At 42.9% G+C, this 24,245-nt stretch overlaps 1 protein-coding gene across 2 annotated transcripts in view; it reads left to right on the top strand.

Moving 5' to 3' along the window:
- Positions 1-24,245, top strand: part of ADAMTS16 (ADAM metallopeptidase with thrombospondin type 1 motif 16) — a 154,604-nt gene that overhangs the window by 96,182 nt on the left and 34,177 nt on the right. For both annotated transcript variants that reach the window (XM_023625871.2, XM_023625872.2), the window contains exon 18: positions 11,328-11,454. In XM_023625871.2, the coding sequence (XP_023481639.2) occupies positions 11,328-11,454 (127 nt within the window). The remainder of the gene's footprint in view (positions 1-11,327; positions 11,455-24,245) is intronic.

Raw genomic sequence — 24,245 nt, 5'->3', positions numbered from 1 at the left:
TGGGCGCGGCTCAGGGCTTGGAACCCAGATGGAGGAGAGGATGTGCTTTGGGATCTGCCCTGCCCTCTGCCGTCTGCTGAGAGAGTCTTCAGGAGCCCCTTTACGCTTTCGAGGCTGAGCTTTCTATACAGCAAAAAGCAGGAAGGGAAAGGAGATGCCGGAGCAGATGGATGGACAGGCTGCAGCCCAACAGGAGGTCGGGGAGGGTCTCCTGGGAGTTTCGGCCCCTGCTACCCCCAACCCTCACTGCCCAGTGTTCTTGAGCCAACCCTGCCCAGGATGTCGGCAAGACAGGATGTCCATTTTCATGAAGGCCCAAATCAGTAGATGTTGGAATTATTTTTTACTATGAATCTTATAAACAAGTAGAAAATAGAGAAGATAAACCGTCCTCTGAGCCAAGGTCACTATAAACATTTTAATCGTCCTGTCTCATCTCTTCTTCCCATGCGGTCCTATATGTGTGCCCTCCTTTGGAAGTTGCTGAACGAGAAGCTTTTCCGCCTGTTATTACACAATTTGTATCCTTCATTTGCAAAGAGTCTTCCCTTAGGTACTGAGTGCACAGCACGTGTTTAATGTGGCAGTTTACATTCTTGAGCAAATGTATTCAAGTACTATTGATACTTCAAGCAAACTGTAAACGATGAATCTTTCCTTCTCCCCAAAAATTTTCTTTAGAAATCACAAATGTTGGCTCCACTTTTGGGGAGATATTTTGAAGGGATAGTTCCTAAAAGTCTAAGACTCTTTCTTTTGGTAAAGCCACGCCTCCTCACACAGAGTTTAGTTTGCTTGTGGACACAGAGTTCGAACAGCGGCATGAGATCTGAGCTATGGAGTTGTGAAGATTCTGATTTCACTTTCACAAACCTCAGCTGCCTACCAGTTTAAGATCATTTCATGCAAAATCTTGTGGAAAAGTAACCGAGATGCCCTTGGCATTGTGGGTCCTCAGGCCAGCAGCATCCACATCACTTGAGAACTTGATAGAAATGCAGATTCTTGGACCCACCTCAGACCTGCTGAATCGAAACCGTAGGAGCAGGGATGGGCAGGCACCTGCGCCTTACCAAGCCCTCAGTGATCTTGAAGCACACTGTAGTTTGAGAACCCCTGGTCGTGTGAGCCACTTTCAATTGTGTTTCTGCTGAGGGGACTTTTCTGCAAACACATTCCATATAAAGGTCCCCTGCCCAGGGCCCCAGGCAGCCCCCAGAGGCATCTCTGGAATCTGAGGTGTTCAAGAATCACAGAGGAAATCCACTTCTCTGGAAAAAACGGTTCTAAAAGAATCACAAGAACTTCACCGAACACAGCAGTTAGCCTTTTTGTAAATTATTTTATTTATTTATTTTGGGAGGAAGATTGATCCTGAGCTAACATCTGTTGCCAATCTTCCTGTTTTTCTTCTTGAGGAAGATTAGCCCTCAGCTAACGTCTGTCCCAGTCTTCCTCCACTTTATATCTGGGTCACGGCCACAGCATGGCTGACAAGTGGTGTAGGTCTGTGCCTAGGATCTAAACCCGCAGACCTGGGCTGCTGAAGTGCACCAAACTTAACTACTATGCCACAGGGCTGGCCCCTCAGCAGTTAAGGTCTAAATGGCAATCTGAAGACTGCCCACCAGGGATTGTGATGGTCAAGGGCCAGCCCTTATGCTCTTTGGAAGGTGAGTTAAGACAGATTCAGTGGATGGGTGGGAGAATTGAAGGCAAGAACTTTCCTAGAAAATGCCCAGGATGCAAGTCTGGGGACCCTTGCATGTGATTTTAATCTTAGTAATGTTGGAAAAGGAGGAAAGCAGTTCCTGTTAACAGAACCCCCCGGAGCCCTGCTGATCTTTATAGATTACAGATGACACTTTACCCTTACACAGCAACACCGTCCCCTCAGAAGCAACTTGGAAGCCAGGCTGGTTGTGGAGCAGGACTACAGCCGGTTCTGTGTGCTTCTCTACACCAGCCAACTTCTGCACGTCCATGTAGGCAGCTTCCATCCCTTGTGGGCGAGAGTTATGCCAGATGTGAACGTCAGCCTGTTCCCACCAACCCATGGTTCCCTGTTACTCATCCTTTCTGTGTTTTCTGCCCCAGAAGACACACTCCTCCTTCCCAAATCTAATACAGTCATGCGCCGCTTAACAACGAGTATACGTTCTGAGAAACGCGTCATTGGGCAATTTCATCTTTGTGTGAATGTGATAGAGTGTACTTATACAAATGAAACCAAAGGTGGTGTAGCCTACTACACACCTAGGCCATATGGTCCTAATCTAATGGGACCATCTGTCTCTGCAGTCCATCATTGACTGCACGCTGAAATGTTGTCATGCCGCATTATGCCGTGCATGATCGTGCTACACTGGGACTTGACCCTATTACTAGACTTCTCACCACCTAACGTACCCTTTCTTTCTCTCTTTCAATGTCATTCTTGCCCTTCCTTCTCTTTTCTTCCCCTAAATGTGCTCAGGTCTCCTCAATCTTAAAATGAACTCTTCCTTCATTCTCCTGCCCCTTCTTTTTCCTCTCTTGCCTTTCATTGCAAAATTTTTCATGAAAATAATCTTCATTTCCTGCTCTGCTCTCAACCACAACCCACTTACTGCTTATCCTTACTGCCTCAAGGTTTCATTTCTGAGACCATTTCCGGTCATGACCACCACTCAGTCACCAGCTCCAAAGGTCCTTCTCTGTCCCCTCCTATTTGGCCTCCCACAGCACGCAACAGTTTACCAGCCATTCCTCCAAACTTTCTCTGCCCTTTATTGCCAAAATCTCTCATGCCCATTTGCCTCCTTCCTCTATAAGCACATTCTTGTCACTGGTTCTGCCTCTTAACTTCCTTGAATGCAGGTGTATAACAAAATCGAGGGCGCTGTTTCTCCATATTTCCCCTCAGAGCACTGGCTAACCCCCATGTCTTTCACCATCATCCCTACCCAAGAGGAGTCTTGCATCTCTTGATGTGCATCTTTGTGCTTTTGTCAGTCTCACACCGGTGGTAGGCTGCTGGCCACAGTCACTTGGATTGCGCCCTTCATAGCAACTTCATACCATCTCAGCAACAGGCAGCCTCTCCTCTTGACTTCAAAGACATCTCTGGTTCTAAATCCAGGCAGTGCCCATGCTTTATTTTTTCTAGTTACCAAAGAATCTGTAATCATCCTTCTTTCTCTCTAATTCATTCTTCTTCCCCCTTCCAACAATCAGTCAACAGACTCATCTTCATGCCCATTTTCTTGAGTTTTCTAGACATAAATTTTACCACCTGAAGTTTTTCCCCTGCTAAATTGTTCATATCTTTTATTCTTTTATCTTTTCTAATTGTGTGAGCCAGTATCTCCAAAACAACTTTAACTAATACTTATAGTAGAGGCCAGCCCGGTGGTGCAAAGTTCACATGTTGTGCTTCGGTGGCCTGGGGTTCACCGGTTCGGATCCCAGGTGCAGACATGGCACCGCCTGGCAAGCTATGCTGTGGTAGGCGTCCCACGTGTAAAGTAGAGGAAGATGGACACGGATGTTAGCTCAGGGCCAGGCTTCCTCAGCAAAAAGAGGAGGATTGGCAGCAGTTAGCTCAGGGCTAATCTTCCTTAAAAAAAAAAAAAATACTTACAATAATTACAATTCTTTTCTTATTCCCGACCTTAATGGGAATGTCTCTAATGCTTCCCATAATGCTGGCTTCTAGGTTTAAATAAGCTTGCAAATATCTCTGTCTATCTAGATACATAGATATAGATATGCACACACACAAACACATGTAAATATAAAAATATATTGATGTGAGTAAATATTCATCTGTCTATTTTATTATATTTTTGTCAAAATGGGGCTAAATTTATCATACTGGACTTTATTATGTTTGTGGCAAAGTTTGCTCTTTAATTTGTTAAAATGGTGAAATATGTTAACTGATTTTCCTAACATAGAGCCATCCTAATATTCTTGATGTGAATGAATATCTGGTGACGTAGCTTCTTTCAATGTACTATGTGAATCTGTCCTCTCATAATTTATTTCATATTTTTACATTAACATTCCTAAATATTATTGAGCTGTAATTTTCTTTGGCGTGCTAACATTTTATAATTTATTTTTTTAAATGTTAGAAATTTTTCTTATTTTTTATACTCTGGAACAATTTGAAAGGCATTGATATTATCTATTTCTTTAGGATATAGAGTTTAACTGAATTTCATTGAAACATCTGAAGCTGTTGCTTTTTCAGGAGTTAAGTCTTTGATAAATTTTTCTATTATGTATGGTTATTAGACTATTGTTTATCTCTCTGGGGTTGGATTTGCTAATTAAAAAAACACCTTCTATAGGATTTTAAATTTCATTTTTATATGTTTGAACAAAATACCTTCATTAATTTATTTTCATTTCTTCTACATTCAAATATTTTCTTATTCCCATTTCATATCTTGTAGGTTTATGCTTCTTCTTTATTTTCTTTCTTAAGTTGGTACATCAGTGCCTGGTTAGCCAGGAAAACAGAAACCATCCTAAGCATTTTAAGCAGGAAGGTATTTAATATAAAGGATCACTTGCTTACAAAATAGTCAGAAAGGTTGGAGGAGTAAAGGTCAGAGAGAAACACCTTTATCTCTCAGAGTCACTCTGTCTTTTTAAGAGCCGGGAAGTTGTAGAACGTTCCAGAAATCATTGGTGCTGATTACAGCTAAGCCAGCAGCTGAGCAGGTGATTCCCAGGGAAATGCCTGGAGACTAGTGCGAAGCTCACGTCTGTGAGAGCCCATGCTCATATCCACTGCTGCCAGAGACGTGATGGTCTGCCTCTCGGTCTTCTCTGCTTTCTGCATCCCGTGCTCACACCTCTCCTTAGACAAGAGATGGAGAAACCGCGGTGCCAATTTCTATCCCCTTTAGTCCAGAGGAGCACATGAAGGAGGGAAGGGCACCAAGTTGTATGCTGTTACGTTTGAGGACAGCCCCTCAAAAAACTCTGCTCTTGGATTTACCATTTTCTCTTTTCTAACATTGACTTTTGCTTCAAATTTCTGTCTGCATTCAAATATATTGACATCTGTTCATTTTTTACTATATTGATCTGTATTTCAATCTATATCAATTCCTTCTTTGTGCTTCCTTGAACTATCCTTTTTTCTGAAATCCTAATTAGGTATTAAGTTAATTTATTTCTATTCTTACTTATTTATCAATATAAGTATTTAAGACTATGAAATTCCCTCTGAATATTAGTTTAGCTACATTCCACAAATTCTGTTTTATAGCTTTTTCATCATTGTTATTTTCTTAAATGAATTTTGTTGTATACCAACTAACCACCTCCTTTTTGTTAAATTTCGTCTTTTTTCCTTTTTTCCTCCCCAAAGTCCCATTACATAGTTGTGTACCCTAGTTGTAAGTCTTTCTAGTTCTGCTATGTGGGATGCCACCACAGCATGGCTTGATGAGCAGTGTGTAGGTCCACACCGGGGATCTGAACCAGCGAACCCTGGGCCACCAAAGCAGAGTGCATGAACTTAACCACTACACCACTGGGCCAGCCCCATAAATTTCTTCTAATTCCTAAAAATTTCAAGGCAATACTTTACATTCCCCCTTTTCCTAATCGTATACTTTCTTCCTTATCTGCCTGTGATGTATCCGTGTTCTCAACCAGAAATCGTGCTGTCTGTCCCAGGGGGCATTTGGAATTGTGTGCAGATGTATTAGTTGTCATAATGAGGGGAGTGGGTTGCTCCTGGCGTTTAGTGGGCAGGATCCGGGGATGCCAAAAGTTCTGCATGTATGTGATGTGCTCCACAACAGATAGTGTTGTTAGTTAAGATGCCAATAGTGCCCCACTAAGAAAATGGAAGGTCTCCAAAGTCACACAACTAAAAAAGATAACTGGCAGCGTCAGAATTTGGACATGCATTGGACAAATCCAGTGGGTTTTTTTTGGTTTGGTTTTGTTGTTTTTTACCGGGGTATAATTGACATATAACATTATTCTAGTTTCAGGTATACAATGTAATGACTCGATATTTGTGTATATTGCAAAATGACCACCACAATAAGTCTGGTTAACATCCGTTACCAAACATAGTTACAAAATTTTTTTCTTGTGATGAAAACTTTTAAGATCTATTCTCTTAGCAACTTTCAAATATGCAATACAGTATTTTTAACTATAGTCTCCATGCTGTACATTACAATGTTTTCCTTTGGGCTACACTTTCTTTACTTCATTGTTACTAAACCATTGCATGAATAGCTAGATCCGGGTTTCCTTCTTATCCAGTTAACAGGTAACAGTTTTAGGACTCAGCTGATACTGAGCAGCTCGAGAGTGAAGCCAAACAGATGTCCCCAATAAGTACTTTAGTAAAGTAAACTTCTGTTTCTATTTTAAAGCAAAACAAATTTTCATTTGCTTAATCGAGAGCCTGTACCTTCCTCAGAACCATCAGTGATCGTTAAGCCCTGACTCTTGGTTGAGACTCGAGCAGAAGGAGTGAATTTCACATCTTTAACTTTAAAACAGGAAACCAGACTGAAGCCATTATTTATAGTGTCACACCTCCTAACAAGCCATGAGTTTGGTTAAAAAATAAAAAATGGACTTTTAAATTAACTTATAAGTGAAGAGAAAAGACTAGTTTTCCTTCTGTATTCATTAGAGCAACCTCTGAGAGTTTTAGAAAATTGTGCTCTTATTCAATATGTCCTCATGTAAATTGGGTCATTATGATTTTCAGGCTTAACTTAAGGGAGCCCACAGGATTCTCTGCTGAAACAGCTTTAAACAGACATTTGTTTCCTAATTCTAATTTAATAGTCTCTTATTCCTTGTAAGCAAGTGGAAAAGTGGGTTCATAAAACATTGATTCACATTTCATCTCTGCATTGATACATGAGTGAGCCACCAAAACTGTGCCCAGTTCATCCTAAGCCACGTAGAAAGCAGAGCCCGTGCCCCTGCTTTGGGGAATCGTTGGCTGAGCATTAGGGAACTCACTGTTAACTTTGCCTGAGCTTACAAGTTACTGAATGTGACAGAATCGGCCAATGGCTCCGAAGCTGCTTACTAAGTAAAGGGGCACGTTAATCCCTGCAAGCTACTGAGATGACAGAGATGGGTGACCTGTGCTCTCTCCCCTCCAGAAATTCGTTCCTAGGGATGACATGTGTATGTTAATCGAACCTTGTCGTCAGGTTCACCATATAATGTCTTGCCCAAACTGGGATGCGTTTGAGGGGGAGAAGGGTTACTACCATTTTCCCAGGACACATGAGCATAAACCTGAGCCAGCCTGCTATGAACTGTCTTTCCTCACAACGCTTCTGACACCAAGTTCATGGCTTTTTTCCACACCAACACTCATTCTCTGATTTTCCAGCCACCAACAGGGTGTCCTATGGTTCAGTTCAATTCTGACACTAACTCCCCAGAGTTTCTGTGAGGCCCCACAGGTTTAAGGGCTCAGCCCCACAAGACTGTCCCCACTTCAGACACCAGTTGCAAGTGCTGGGTGCCTAGAGGCTGTCCCACTTGGCTACAAAGTTGAGGGTTCCTTAAATCCCTCCCTTTCAGGTTTGATAATTTGCTAGGATGGCTCATAAAACATAGGGAGTCACTTTACTTCCTCTCGCCGGTTTGTTGTAAGGGATGTGAGTGAAGAGCCAGATACGGAGGTCCGTAGGGAGAGGTCCAGAAGGGTTCCAAGTGCAGAGGCTCCTGTCCCTGTGGAGTTGGGGCGCGTCACCCTCCCAGCTCGTAGAAACAACCTGGAGGCTCTCTGAACCCTGTTGTTTATGGGTTTTGGGGAAGTTTCGTAACACAGTCAGGATTGATTGAATAGTTGGCCATTGGTGATTGAACTCGAACTCCAGTCTGTCTTCCCTGCCTGGAGGTCAGGGAGGGGGCTGAAAGTTCCAACCCTCTAATCAGGCCTTGATCTTTCTGGGGATCAGCCCCATCTTAAAGCTGTCTAGGGGCCACAGCCACCAGTCATCTCATTAGCATAAAAAAGACATTCTTATCACTCAGAGATCCCAAGGGATTTAGGACCTGTATACCAGGAACCAGCGACAGAGACCAAATATTTATTTTTTACTGTATGACACCTATGTAATCTGAGACGTAGAAGTGGTGGCCTCTGATTGTGCCTAGAACAGTGGTTCTCCAAGTGTGGTCCCTGGTCCAGAAGCATCAGCATCACCTGAGCATTTGTTAGAAATGTCGATCCGTGGGCCCCATCCTAGACCTACTGACTCAGAAACACTGGAGGCGGGCCAGTGCTCTGCGTTCAACTAACGAGGATTCTGGTGCACACTGGAGCCTGAGAGCCGCTGACTCAGAATTCATTGGAGTGAGTGTTTGGGTCTGCTTTAAAGGATGAGAAGAAATCTGCCAGGTATGTCCAGGGGGGTGGCAGTGAGGACCATGCTCCAGGTAGAGAGACAGCATGCGGATGGGCCTGGAGAATCGGAGGACCAGGCAGAAGGTCAGAGTGACAGGGATACAGCGGGACCGGAAGGGCAAGGCCAGGAAGTCTGAGCTTTAAAAGCAAAGTAGGCTTTTAACCTGGGAGCAGCATGAGTGTGTGCATGTGTGTATTTTTAAAGAAAATGTCCTTGGTATCAGTTGAACAATTGGACTTGGAGGAGGAGTGCCTGGACTAAGGTTGGGGGTGGAGGAGCTAAAAGACATCCCCTTGACCACACAGAGACCACTGACCCCGGGGCAGGTGGGTTTGAGGAAGCCTGCGTTGAAATGGAGGTTTATATATTTGTGTATCTGTGTGTCCAGGAGGCAGCCCGCAGACATTATGCCAGAGCTACAAGAGGGTGCGGGCTGGAGACTTAGGCTTGTCGGTCATCTGCTGTGTCCAGTAAGGACGACCCCTGGGAGAGCACTTAGGGAAAATGGAAGAGGATCCAGGACAGATCCCTGCTCTTCCCTCCCTGGGGGCACGAACCACTGCAAGGCCTCAGATGTGAGACGTGTGGGCTCTGTGCCCCTCAGTGCATCTTTGCAGTAGTACCGTGCGTGACATCGTGACAGGTCACATGGCTGGCTTGTTACTATCTCAGGGACACTGAGAGAGGCTGATTTCTGGGACGTGCTTCCTTCCACGGTAGAGTGGAGTGTGAAGCCTGCGCGTTATGTGCGTTGCATCTCTAAATCCTGCTGGTGCTTGCTCGTGCCTCTTGCCCACTGTGGAACACCTGTGCCTTGTTCGGAACGCACTGAGCGAGAGCTGTGACACTCGGGGATCTGCAGCCTCACCTTCTGCTCTTTTGTCCCACACGAGTCACCAAGCTCATCTTTAATTTTCCTAAATCTATATAGTAGAACACACGTTGGGGCTGCAAACCTGCTGGAGTGCTTGAAATGCTCATGTGTATTACCATTCTGTTCCTCCTGGGACTGAGGTTCATCTTCACTGAACGCCAGCTTGAGCCTCCTAACGTTAGTGTGTAGGGGCACTCATTACATGCGATTTCAGTCGTGTGCTTTCATAGAAATACTCTCCTTCAAGATTGCCAAGATGTCTAAATACATTTTCTTATACTTTTGCAGAAGTATTTCATCCCCTTTATCAAAATCATTTTTAATAAGCCCTTCCTGATCAGAAATCGTTAAAATCGGGAAGAAATAATTGCAAAATTCACGTTGGTGAGCACCAAATAAAAACTACTTAACTTGGGTAAAAATACGATTGTGTCAAGTTAGCAGAGAGCTGGATAATTGTACAAAACTGCAAGGGCCTAAGTGAACACCCCTGTCCTTCATCAGCGCCCACAGGGCTAACCCAGCAGTGGGTGGCTTGGGGCTCCGACCGTGAGCTTCCGCTGTGGTTCCCTGCTTTGGACCCTGCGAGGCCTCTCCTCTTCTTCTTGTCACTTAAGAGAACTGATTCTCTAGAGAATAGAACTTTCCCCATTGACTTGCCTTATTCCTTTTGAAAACATGAAGCCAAAGTGTCAAACTGGTTTCCAGCGTACATTTTAGAGACTTTTAGTTTTCCTTAAGGAAAGAAGGATATGGCTTCCTGTTGAGCCAAGGGTCAGAGATGGTTGTGGGTGGAGTCTGCAACCTGTGGCTTTGTCCTCTGACACCATTCCGTTGGTCTCTTCCTTCACCATCTGCCTGATGGGGGAGTCAAGTTGGGTGCAAGACGTCATTCCGAGTTGTGCCACAGCTTGGGCTGCCTAGGAGGGAGGACAGACAGGCCACACGAACGGCATGACTCTGTCAGTTTTTCCAGGCGTAGTGATAGAATCATTTTAGATCTTAATGTGTGTTACTTGTGTTAATTTTAAATCAACACTAGATTGGTTCTCTTCCTTTATTTTTTTCCTCTCCACTGGATGAACTATTTAATCTCATCCTTCAAAAACCTATATCTAGGTACAGTCCCTTTTTTTATGTCATAAAATATACATAACATGAAACCTACCATTTCTACCATTTTTAAGTGTGCAGTTCAGTGGCAGTAAATGCATTCACATTGCTGAGCGAACATCGCCACTGTGCATCTCCAGATCTGTTCCATCTTCTCAAACTGAAACTCCATCCGTTAAACACTAACTCCCCGCCCCCTCCTCCCAGCTCCCGGCAACCATCATTCTATTTTCTGTGTCTATGAAGTTGACTATTCTAGAGACCTCATATAAGTCATAGTACTTTTCTTGGTAAGTTTAATGAATTGAAATATTGACAAAGCCTTAAATAGCATTGAGGATGTAAATGGAGGCTGAGAATCAAACCCACTTTCATTTCCATCGACCTCGTTTGATTCAACACCTGAGTCTGTGAAAAGTTCATCACTGGGCTTGCAACCCTGGCAATATTTAGCTCTGTGGAGTCTCTGGTTATGAACTGCTTATTATTTTTTTATCTGTATTTCTTTCTGGTTTATTACTGATTTTTTTCCTATTGTGACTTCTCCAATGGACACACAAGTCAGACATATTTAGTATTGTGTTTCTTCTGAGAAATGACTGGTGTCTCCAACTCTGGAAACAATAGAAAAGAACCAGTATGTTTAATCAGATGTATGTTGGCATCAATTGCAAGACATATGTTGATTTTAAAAATGTTAAAATGTAGGAAGAAAATACATGTATCTTAGAATTGATGAAATTCACTAATAAAAATCATGAAGATAGGTCAAAAAAGTAGAATATCAATAGTTGGCCAGTTGGTCATTAATGCAAAGACATGCCAAGATGGTAAAGATTTTTTTTAAGATTTTTTTTTAAAGAAATTTTATTGGCTCTTCATCTGCCTGAGGCATGTCTGTGAGTCTTTATTATGCATTTCACTTTTCCATACAGGGCAGATGACCACCAGAGCAGGCTGCTACAGAGACCTGAGGTTTCAAGTAAATACGTCGTTCTGCAACCCCAACACCCGGCCGGGCACAGGGGTGGCGCCTTGCAAGGTGTCTGCCTGTCCTCCCAGGTGAGAACTGCCGTGCTCATCTAGCAGGTTTCACAGTTTTGCAAATATATTGGCGAGTCCTTGCAGCTCCTGAGTCTGGAGAATTAGAAGTGCTAACTACTGTCACGTGACCCAGAACAGCAAAGAGGCAGAAGCCCAAGAACTGGCTGAGCGAGGGAGTTAAAAAAAAGTATGTTCGGCTGGGAAATAGTCTAGGAAACCTTGTGAATGAGAGCGGAAGTTTATAATAGCATCCTGTTTGTTTTGTTTTTCCTTTAATCAATGCAGGCTGCAGGAGAGGTAACAGATTGTGGGGACAGTAATGTGTTCTCTCATAGACTGCCATCCCCTCCACTATTGTTAACTTTTCTTACTGAATGAAACCAGGTAGAAGAACCCACTCAAAGGCCCTCCCGGGTTGTAAAGGGAGTATGGATTGCTAGAGTGTGCTGCACGCATGCATGTGAGCAAGACAAAGCCACAGAAAGCCAGGGGTCTGCCATCCCGTTCGTCCTGTCGTGGGTACTGCTGCCCCTAGATATTTCTAAATAAAGCTCAGATTCCCGGAGAATGTGGGTTGGGAAGGAGACTCACTCTCACATATGCACACTCACACACACGCTCGCTCACTCAAACACACACAGACGGACGTACACATGGATACCCAGCTAGACATTCCCCACCCTCCCTCCCAGCTCATCATCGGGCAGCGGGATGCAAGCACAAGTGATGCAGGCCCCTTCCGTGGGTGTCCTGCGAAGGCTCTGCTTCCTCTTCCTCCTCTCCCCACACCATGGGCTGCGGCAGGGCTGGCCTTAGTGTGAGAGAGCTCCAGCCCTGTGGGCAGGGGCAACCTGCAGGGGATGTGGAGTCACAGGACGGAGGGCGTCAGAATCCCTGGGGACCTCTTGGAGCAGAGCTGCTCTCACCTGCCCCCCAACTGCCTACCAGCTCAGACTTGCACGTGAAAGGGAAAGGCAACCTCCTGTATTTGCGCCATGGTGATGTGGTGTCTGTTGGTGCAGCTAAGCCACTCTCCTGACTCTACCTGCCTCACCTGTGAAACCTCGGTCTGAACACCCCATGCTGGTCACCGCCTCTTGTTGTTGCAGCTCACGTGCTCCTGGATCCGCACTCCACTCATCCCTCTGTCTCACGGGTAGCTGGTCTTTCCACCCCTCACTGTTCAGGACCCCCATACCCTTCTCCCCAGTCTAGAGTCCACAGGTAATGCTGTAACCTTCTCCCGCCAGCTGGCTTAACCCTCTTGCCAAACTCTTCCTCCATTATATGTCCCTGGAAAACCCAGCCTGTCTACACCCAACTCCTCACCCACTCCACACGTGGAGCTCTGTGGCTAAACACTGCCAGAAAATTCACAAGCCCGCATTCTCATTTGGAAAGTATGGCTGCGGTCTTACATGGCCGCCTCAGGATGGCAGGCAATCCTAACACCTTCCCTGGCCACCGGCTCCCTCCCAGGACGGTGATTTTCCATCACCTCCAGGCTCCTCCAGCACTCCTCCTTCTCCCCATCCCGCACTCTGGGCCCAGGACCTCAGACCTCAGAGGTGGGGATCAGGGGATGACCAGCCTTCTTCCCACCGCAGCCCACCCGCGAGCCCCCACGCACTCTGCCTTCCCTCCTTCACAAGGGCGGGCACCCTGCTTCTTCCCCCGAGGCTTCATGGGTTATGTCTGCGATTCCCCTTTTCCTTCATGCTTGTTGACGTCTTCAAAAAAAGATCTTTCTTGTGCTCTATTGTAAATATATGTATTAGTAGGTTAGTAATTTCACCTGTTTAGGAATGTACAGCCTCCCACCTGGGTTCAAATCCCCCCATGTGTGCCCACCTTGTATGTAACCTGGATCATAGAAGGTAAGGATCTGTGAAGGGAATCCACGTAAAAGCTCCTAACACAGGACATGTGCTGAACCCTCAATACGTCTTGGCTGTTTTTCATTTTTGCTGTAAAAGGAGAAACAAATTCACATCAGTTATTTATTTAGTCTGTAAAGCAAAACTATCAATGACAAAGCACAGAAGAATGAACCCACATGACATATATCAATCCTTGTGGAATATCCTTTTATGTTAACAAATGAATTGAGGAAATAGGTCTTAATTTAAAGTTGTTTCCTTTTCCTCTGAAATGTAAGGTACGTTTCTCTCTTGCCCAGAATACTGACAATTTTTTATTCCTGATCAAGTGGGCAGAAAACTCAGGCTTCATTTTTCTGACAATGAAAGCGTGTGTCTTTCTTATTAGACTCTGTCTCTGGGAGGGGTCCGGTCCCTCTCCAAGCCACAGGCCTCCTGTTGTTTCCTCCTGGCGGCCTCACAGAGCCCAAGGGAGCAGCTGTGCTGATGCAGCACAACGCACATCCTCCCACGTCTCTGGCTGACTAAATGGCAGGATGCAAGAGGGTGCAAGTGGTGTTTCATGTCCAACTTGAGGGAGGGTCCCAAAAGAATTGCAGAGAGGAATCTTTAAAACATCTTAATCCACAGGCTTCTCATTTTTAACTTAAATGAAAAAGAAAAACTGCCCTGCTGGTTCAAACTCCTAACCTCCTCTGTCAGCATCCAACTGCATGCACGGGCAGTGTCTGTGGCTCACACAACTGGAATCCTGTCAAGCCACCGGGTCGTTAGCCTGATGGGACCCCTCAGGTTATAAATCTCTGCAGGGGGCAGAGTGCTAGGAGTCCAGGAGTCTCCTTACTGGAGGAAGATGATCCTAAAATGTCTGCGAGGCTTCGGCCAGCAGGAGCATCATGGCTAAATAATGGGGCGTCAGCAGTTCCCAGCTGCTCCTCTGGGATGGAGCGCAGCCAACACGCAGCCTCCGGTTTCCCCTCCTGGTGCACTGCAAGGCTGGGCTGGAAACGTCCAAGCAGCGCGCAGCTCTCCCACGGCTCAGCCGCCTCTGTCTTCGTTTTAGCATGAACCAGGCATTTTTATCATTTGCTTGGGAAACACAAGCTATAAATCACACAGATATTTATTCCCTTTATATTTCTCAGTTTATCTAAATGGAGTGGTTCTTCATGTCATTTATCTTAACTATCTCGTTTAAGAAGCCTGAACACTAATAGAATGCCTTCCTGGACCATGGATGGAAGATCCAGGAGGAAATACTTTCCAGATGGTAAACGGATACTTTTCCTCCGTCTTCATTCTTCTAGGAATGCAGAGTAAGAGTTTAGGTAAAACACAGGGATCCCACGCTTGTTTTCTCCTCAGGAACCTGTACAAATGCAGCCCCTCTCTGTGTTCCTTTCACCTGATATTTGGATGGTCATATTATTTTTGCCTACACTTTGTTGACTCCTTACAAACCCACTGGCAGAAATGTTTCTTTGACAACCAAGATACCTCGGTCAATGACTACATTCATTTGGTTGCACACTGCAGAAATGAAAGATGAGATTCAGTAGGATAACTTTATTACTAATGCAGTACTGTCAGTGACAGCGAAGGGCGCAATAATTATTTTGTCTCATCTCTTTTAGATCTGAGCCATGAAAATATTAACTGCCCAATAGTGTATAGGTTACAAGGGAATGAAAAGAACCCTAATGACAGAGGTGCTACCTACATATGAAAGGGTTTGACCCTTGGGAAGGCCAGAGGAGGGAGCATTTCAGTGTCTTTAGTTATCTGAGTAACAGAGAATAAACCAGCAGTAGGACGGGCTTCCTGGGAGTGCGACCTGCACAGTCACCCAGGGCCCTGTGTTCAGAAGGGTCCTTGCTTGGTTTAATTCTCTGCTACCACCAATGTGAAATCCTAGTGATTTTTTCATTTTGCACTGGGTTCCACAAATTACATAGTCCTACCCAGAAGTCCACTTCTCTGTCAACATTGTTTTCTGGAATATTTTGGAATTGTGCTGGAATGTTTCTTTTTTTAGTAAATCAATTTATATTCCTCTTGAGTTTGGAACGCTATCCTACAATGGCTTCAGATTATGGATTTCTCTTGTGACACCACAGCAGTAGATGTGAAGGATACAAGATACTGGGTGCAATTCTCTCCTCCTATTTTCTTTGCACTTACGGGATGGGTGCCCATTTTGCTGAACTTAAGAACACTCGCGGGTGAATGAAGTAACCGTGATGAGGGCGTTACAGAGACTGTTAAGATGTGTTCTCTAGGCTCCAAAGCTTCCTCTGTCCTTTTGGGGGAGGGCGCCCGGCCATGTCAGGGAACCTGATGCTGTGGTCCCAGAGGAGCCACCTCCTTGCGGCGGGCCCTGCTCTTCTTCAGATATCGAGTCGCCCCCACACCCCACCCCCTTGAAGAGGCACCTCACCTTCTCCGTTCACCAGGGAAGTCAGGAGTGTTGCCATCAGAAGTTGCAACTTGAAACTGTCTACTCACCCAGGTGTGACCATATCTCAGTCTAAAAGATGGCGTGTTGCTGAATCTCCCCCAGGAAAGATGTCACTTAACACCAAAACGGTGCATTTAAAATACATTCAAGCTGGTATAGACACTTGTTAGAATATATCTCTAATGAAAATCAAGTTACCAATGTGGACAAATTGTCCGTAAGCAAGACTGATTTGACTTATGTCCTCAGTCACTGAAATATTAACACAGAAACCACTGCAGAAGCAGTGGGGATATAAAAACTGGCTAACTGTCCAGATTGGGATTCGTCATTTCACACCTGAAAATCTGCCTTAGGGAGTTCTGTAGACTATTTTGTATTTGGATGTTTTTTGTCTGCTTGTTTGTTTTGGTTTATTTGTTTTAATTTGGTGCATGTGTATATTTTGTTGTTGTTTTCTTTATATGTCTGTATTTATTTATTTATGTATTCATATGAGAAAGGCAGAAAGACACCTTGGAAATACTTCTATTTTTCAGGCAACTTGCCTGGTTACATAGGTTAAATAATATCTAAATTTTTCATAGTATTTTCATAATTCTGGTCTCCAGGCCTCAGTATGATTGACGCAAATTCACCGAGTCCCCACACACAGCATGACTGTCTCGTAATAATACACACTGTAGCATATCTCCAAATGTTTTGGAATAAAAATGAAAAACAAACGTACAGATAGATAGAAAGAAAGAATATGTAGGTGATAGATAGATTAGATGATAGATATAGATAAATAGATGATTGGTAGACTGCTAGAAGATAGGGTAGGTGATACATGGCAGATGGATCTATAGCAGAGCTGTAGATAGATAGATAGTTGATAGATAGAATAGACTTTACTACAAATCTACGTCTACATCCAGATATTCACTGCGAGCATACGAATCAGTGCTTCTGGAAGTATTTGCTGAAAATTGAGGCTTCGCTAAGAATCATGACTTTTGTGGGGAGAACGCAATCTATTGTTTTAGGCACCATTGCTTTATTCTCTAATTGGTGAATTATTTAGAATTATTGGGGTTTTCATTTCCAAATGTGTGGAGGCTTCAGGGTAAATTTTTTTGTTATTTCAGATGTTGTTACATTGAGATCAAAGAAAGAGTTAAAGTTATATCACTTTCAGCATTTTCGAGACTTCCCCTGTGGCTTAGGAATGGGAGTTTCTATAAATATTTCCTGTGGGAATGAAGGAGCCTGTGTTTTCTGTTGGAGTAGGGTTATTGAGATGACAATTAGATCAAGCTCCTTTGTCATTTATTCAGGTATATTCTGACATTTTGTCTATCTAGTAAATCTGTTTCTGAGAAAAATGTTTTAAAATCTCACATTATGATTATTTTTCAATTTGTCCTGTTAATTTTCTTTCATAATTAACATTATAATTCTACTTTATGCTTTCAGGTAAGGTTATAACTTCTACACGAATTGTTCTTTATTGTTAGACAATGCCCATCCTTCTCCCTAACAGTGCTTTCCAGTTTATTATCTATTTTTTCTGAAATAACATGATGGCAGTACATCTTTGATCCTTTTACTTATTTGCGGCCTGCTGTCCACTTCTTCATTCTCTTTATTTTTAAATGTCTGTGTTATTAGGTTTTTCTACACCTGGAATAAATAATTTTTCTGTTGGATTTTGATTTTATCAAACCAAGAATGTAACTTTTTACACACAAGCTTTATCTGTCTATATGAGTTGTGGCAGCTGTCATAACTGGAGTGAGGTCCACCAATTCGCTGTGTGTCTTCTATTTACCACGCCTTTTCTTTGCATTCTATCGATTCATGTCTCTGCTATTTTCTAACGAATTTGTAGAATTCTCTTTATTCGCTTTTATTGCCACTACTTCTGGGAGTTATATATTCTCTTTTCATACCACTGCTTTCTGATAAAAATAAATAAAACAGATCATAATATAAATTAATATAACTTAAAAGAATACCCAGGATCTCTCACACATGATTACTGTAAAACTCTTAGAAATAAGTAATTTATGGAAAAAACTAAATGAACTATGGCAGGCCTAAACTGGCGTAAATCTTCTTACAGCTCAATTATGCAACCACGCTTGAGTTCTCTGTATACATCCTTGAGGAGTGTTAGAAATCTGTGGGTCAGGAACCCAACAGTAGACAGAAGACACCCTGGCATCGTGGGTCATGGGGAGGCCCAGCTGGCCCCCAAGTTCCCTGCAAGCTTTCCTGACAGCACAGGGGCTGTTTGCATGGGGTGCAGTCAGCTGGCAGCGCAGAGCCCAGGAAACAGGACCCAGCACGGCCGGCCCTAGAAAGAGAGCCCTGTTCCTCCCCAGTAAGGCCGCTAGCCTAATATTGCACTTTTTTTGCCAAAAAACAAAACAAGACAAAGAACAAACCTGCTTCATTAACCCTGTGTTCCTTAAGAGTTAATATGCCTTAGTGGCACCTGTTTCTTCGAGATACTCACATAGGCCTCCTTTTAACAAGCGTCATGCTCTGTGAGGAGAACATTGCGAAGTTTTTCAGTTTCTTGTTCACTGCACTGATTCCCATCCTGGACCGGCGCTCACAAGCCAGTCAGACAGGCTTCCACGTACAGTGACGTGAAATCTGTCCAGATGTTCCTTATCGAGACTCTGTCACTTTCTGTGACAGAGTTGGGCTGAATCTACCTCTGTATGATCTCCAAACAGGAGGTTTGCTGACGTAATTAAACAGCATAGTCAGATGGCACTGGAAGGATACGTTCCTGAACAATATCACAGAGAAATTCACATTTCTTCTCTATTCAAAACACAGGGTTTAGTATGAGAGACCATATTAGCTACAATGTATATTTAGTTATCAGCAGATATTTACTGAGTGACGACCTGAAAGCTGCCACCTTTCTAGATGATTTGCAACTGGCTCCTGACCCATGGAGCTGACAGGGGCAGATGGTCAAGAGACAGACAGATATGTACATTTCAAGGTTTGAGTCATGATACAGAGTGACAGATCTAGGAGGTGGTGCATTGTTTCCTTAGAGGATCAGAGAAGACTTCTCTGAGAGTTGGAGAAGGAGCCAGGTGGAAATAGAGGGTGGGAATGCTTCGGCCAAGATGAGCAGCAAGTACAAAGGCCCTGGGGCAGAGACAAGCTGGAGTGTTGGAAACCAGTGGCTGTGAACAGGATTGTATTTTCAGGAGGGCAAGACCAAGGGAAGGGAAATAGGATGGCTGTTTGAATTTTGAGCTGAAAATTGAACAAGTATTTTTGAATCATTCTGTCAGTTCAAAATTGATTATTAAAAACTCTTCTTTAGGCACCACCTTGAAAGAGATGTTGATTGACAAACATCTCTCCAGTGCAGCCCCATGTTTGATGAGTGTCCATACCCCTGGGGCAGCCTGTGGGCTGGTGTCAGCTCATGCCGCTCGGTGTCTTTTCTGATTAGCCCATGCCTGAGCCAGGCACAGGGTGTCAAATATTCTGAGCATCAGTCCTGGAAAAATCACGTGTTCACCCAATGATGCAGCTCAAAAAATCAAAACCATGTGAGAAACACAGACAGTAAGGATGCAAAGAGAAGGAAAATAAGCGCTTCAAACTTCCAACAGTTCCATCTACTCGGAATGTTTATATTGCTGTCCTCTAGAACTAGTTGAACAGTATACTCTCCATGTTTCAGTTTATCTATAAATCATTCTGTTTTATTCGACAAGACACCGTGACTTTCACTCGTTAGAGTATGGTAATTTTAGACAGTGTTTAGATGTGGTGAGAAGATTATCTAAGTCTACAGTTCGTAAATTTGGGTGGGCTGCAGATGGTATTTCGTGAGATCAGCCTGAATTTATGCTCAGGAATCAGGCATATTCTTTTCATGCTGGAACACAGGTGACAAGTGTCCAGATCAATTCCTGGTACATGACATGAAATGAAACTGTAATAAAGTAGGTTTTTAAAAGGAAGACACTTTAAAAAGACTGTCTTTGGGGTTTTTTTAAATCTGTGAGAGGTCCAAGGCCATAGCATCCAGCACAATCCTGGACCTTCTCTTCAAAGGTAGCGTGCACCCTCCCCAGCTTGCTCAGGGCTCGGAGCTCAGGAGTGAACGTGGGAAGGGCAAGAGGGAACCCATCCTTTATTTCTCCCCTAAAGGTGAATGCGCATGGCTGAACTGAGCACGTCAAAGTTGGGGGAAGGTAGGAGAGGGCATGGGAGAGGGCGGAAGTGGCTCTTTGCTGCTTCACACTGGAGCCCTTCTAAGGGCTGCATTCTGCTGGCACCTCAGAGATTCTGCACGCTCCACTGGCAGGATGGCTCGGCCGGACATGCTCCATAGTGAGCTCTGTGAAAGTGGGCTTCTGACTTGTAGAGCCTTCGGAGGGTCTTTAAGATGACGGACCAAACTTACAAGGCGGTACCACATGGCAAACTGTGAAATGGCTATCTCCTGCTCTCTGCAAAGCTACCTGAGTCATTTTGAAAGGAAAAGTCATTTTTCCCACCATAATTCTTCTCTTTTTAGCCCACCTTCCCATCCCACCCAACCCCCCCCCCCCCCCCAGTGATAAAAAGAGTTTCACTAAATTAAAAAAAAAATTACTGACCTTACAAGGCTGGGTAAATTGAACAAATGAGCCTAGTGAACTCATGTAACCTTGAAAGAGCTTTAGCTTAAGAGGGAAACCCAGCTAACTGACTTCAGAACATGATGCAGGAATTTAGTAATTTGTTTTGTAATTCACATGAGCATTTGTTTAAGAATTCAGGTTAGTTTGGGTTGACATGTTGATGCATCATCATTCCAATGTCGCCTGTAAACCAAGATTTCGCCAAGTGTATCCACCAGTTGTAAAGACTGCGAATCTCCCCTTAGTGTCTTTAAGACCTAGAGGGAAAATAAGGCCTATGCATTCACTTTATCACAGGGCTATGAGATTTTGCCACAGTTCTGAATATGATTACTGAATCTTAGATTTTTCTCATCTTTCCTTTTTTTCTTGGATTTCTGCCTACGCAGTCCTTATTTTATTTATAAAGTTTTGGATAAATGTTACATATCCTTCATTGCATTTTTTAGGCATGCATAGATTTTTAAACAATATTCCCAGAACCAAAGGGATCCTCAAATTAATTTGGTTAGATAAGTTACATTTTCAATTCAAATACCGCTTTCAAGACAAGACCTCATTTCAATGAAGAAATGATGTCACAGAGTCTGAAACAAGACCACATGACAGCATAAAGCATTTTTATGTTCAACTTGATTTGTTTTCCTACAGGTTCCATATAAGTTCAGGGCAAAAAGACCTGAAGCAGAAAACAAACTTTCAGTCTGCTTCAGACGACTGTGGCCACCAGGAATGTAATCACCACAAAGGGCCACACTCTCCCAGAGTGTTTACATTTGTCTGGACCCAACACAAGACAGGAGTCCACGCGAGACTCCCTCCCCGTCCAGCTGCCACATTGCTGCAGCGTCTTATTTTACTTTTATGTCAAACAAAATTCCGACAATAAGGGACTTTTACTTTTTGATGCATTTATTAAATATTTCTTTAATAAAAAGTAGTACTAAAGAGAAGAATCCATTTAAATTCTCAAAATTCAACAATTAAACTACATTGTGGACATCCCTCATTCATAGGGTAACCGGGAGTCAGAGCCAACCTGACAGCATGTAACAATAAAACTAAATCTAAGTTTTTCCTTCTTACAGCTATTATTTTAATTGATTTTTAGTTTATTTGGTAACTATATGCAGATAGTTTAAAAGTCACATTGTATTTGGAAGCTCATTATGAAAGATCGCAGTGCCAGCCCCACCCACCCAAACCATCCCCAATCCCACTGACCGGGGGCAACAATGTCAGTTGCTTTGGCTCTTTCTTCTGGAATCTATTCCAATATTTCAAAATAATATGCCTGGCTACCATTTTTCTATCTGTTGGTTTTAAAGATTATTTTCTTTTCCATCACAGGGGAGTATGTACCCCTTTGCATCACTTTTTGTCACTCTTACACCACTAAGCTCACTCTTAGCACCAACTTCCCTTGCCTCCATCCTTCCAATATGGTTATATCCCATTAGTAATCATTGTTCACATCATTATTTATTAGTCTTTGCTGGTTAAGTAGAATACCCTGATTCTGTGTCCTTTTGTATATAAAATTTTATTTTTCAGAAAGTTAATAATTGCCTGAATTTTACTTGCTTAGGTTTCTTTACATAAACATCAAAAGATATATTATGTTCATTGATTCATTTAATAAATATAAGTTGAGTGTCTGCCATGTGCCAGACACTTGGGATAGAGTAGTGACTAAATAGACAAAGGTCCCCATCCTTGACTAACTTATTGGGGGAGATACACAGTCAACAAAAAATATAATATATATTTTAAATGATGACATATTTTATAAGATGATAAGAGCTGTGGATAAAAAGGGAAAAAAATAGAGCCAGGCAGAGGAGATGGGAGCGGTGAGAGGAGGAGGTGCAGGGGATCGGGGACCACACAGACAAAGTGCTGTTTGGACGGGATGAAGAGGAGGTGAGGATGTCAGGTGCCTCTTCTGGTACTCCCCACACTGCCAAACACGACTCAGAACCTCCTAGTTCTTTTTAGCCCTGGAGATCTCATCCCCGCTGCCACCGTCTCTTGTTCCAACCTGGACCTGTCATCCTGGGACTTCCCTTGTTTCTCTGCGATGTGGAATATGCTATTTCTTGCATGCCTGGCCATTGTCTGCCCTGGGTTACACCACTATGTGTGGGAAACAACCTCTTTCAGCTGTCAGGGGAGTGGAACTTTTTGAGGCTTTACCGATGACAGAGAGTTTGAGACAGGAATTCAGGGTGAAATTCTCTGTGCCTTGGAGTTTTATTGGCATGACATCATTGTCTTCCTTCTGCTGTGGCTGCTGAGAAGTCTGCTGCTATTCTGATTCCTAATCCTTTATTTGGGAACTGGTTTTTAGGTTTACCTCCCCCTTTCTTTTATTTGTCCTTGGGTTTTTAATGTGCTTTAATGTCATTGTATCTTCATTCATATACATATGTATAGCATAGAAAACAAAAGACCCATAACAAGGGCAACCATACATTCCAGTTGGCCCAGAACAGACCGGCGTATCCACTGTTATCCAATTCCTGTTGTCCCCCTGTAACCAATAATGCCCTTTCACCTTCAAATGTGGCCTGGTTCAGATGGTAAACTGTTTGTCACTCAGCATATTTCCTTCACTCTCCCAATAATCATATGTGGAAATTTATTATAGCATCTTGTCAGACACATTCTTTGTTACTCTTACATAATATTTTTTAATTAGTATGCAATGAAGGTTACATGTCCTTTTAATAGCTTCTTGTTTCTATAGCCTACTTCAAAAGTTTTTATACTCTAATATTATGAAATATTCACTCATATTCTCGTCAAACATTTTAGTTACTTTAAATATTTGACTTTGATCAAAATGAGATTAATTTTGTCGTAAAGAATAAAGTGTAGAGTTCCACAATCTTTCTTCCAATGCTCAGCAATTTGTCCAACACCATTTACAGAAAAATCCATCTTCTGCCCACAGATTTGGAAGGCCAGCTTTATCGCAGCTTAAATCCACGTGTGTAATTGCTTGACTGACCCTAATGGCCTTCTCTGTTGCCCTGGTTTGTCCTTCTGTGCCAGAAAGTCACTGTTTGATGACTAGCATTTTATGAACCAGTTGTCTTAGAATCTTCCTGACTCATGTTTTTTCCGGATGAAATTTATGTTGTCAAATTAAAATGCAAAAAAGAATCCTCCTGAAATTTTGATTGAGATTACATTGTATTATTAGATTAATTTAGACAAAATCGTAATTTCAAAAATATGGAAGCTACCTACCAGAAACCAGCTTTCTCTTATCATCTCTATTTGGTCACTGTGTTCTTGAGGAATACTTCATAGATTGATTTATGTAAGTGAATGTGAGTGCTTCTATTTTTCCTGACTATTTCTTAATTTGAATAATATGGTGAATGAAATCTTTATATAATTGTACTTTAATTAGTTAATATTTTTGTAGCGTAAAATATTGATTTTGTAACCAGACACTAAAATTTTATAAATTCCAATTTTTTTCAGTAGTAATCTCATATTTTTAATATCATAAACTGATAATGAGAATTTTGGCTTCCTTTTCTCCTGTTTACACCTCTTATTCCCCCCCGCTCCCAGACACATGCGTCCAGAACAATACTGAAGTGCGTCCTTTCTTTTTCCCAGTCTTGATTGGAATGTGTCCACACTGTCACAGTTAAGCACTGGCTCTTCCTTTGACAGAAGTTACCTGTTGCATTTTAATTTATTTATCTTATTATGGAAACTCTACTTGTTTCTATTTTCTTGGGAGTTACTGAATTTTAGCTAAATAATCCCTTCCTGACATAACAGTTTTATAGCAAA

The sequence above is a fragment of the Equus caballus genome, chromosome 21 (assembly GCF_041296265.1).
Source record: "Equus caballus isolate H_3958 breed thoroughbred chromosome 21, TB-T2T, whole genome shotgun sequence".
NCBI lineage: Eukaryota > Metazoa > Chordata > Mammalia > Perissodactyla > Equidae > Equus > Equus caballus.
Note: the sequence above shows the minus strand (reverse complement) of the source record. Positions and strands in the feature narration are given on the sequence as shown.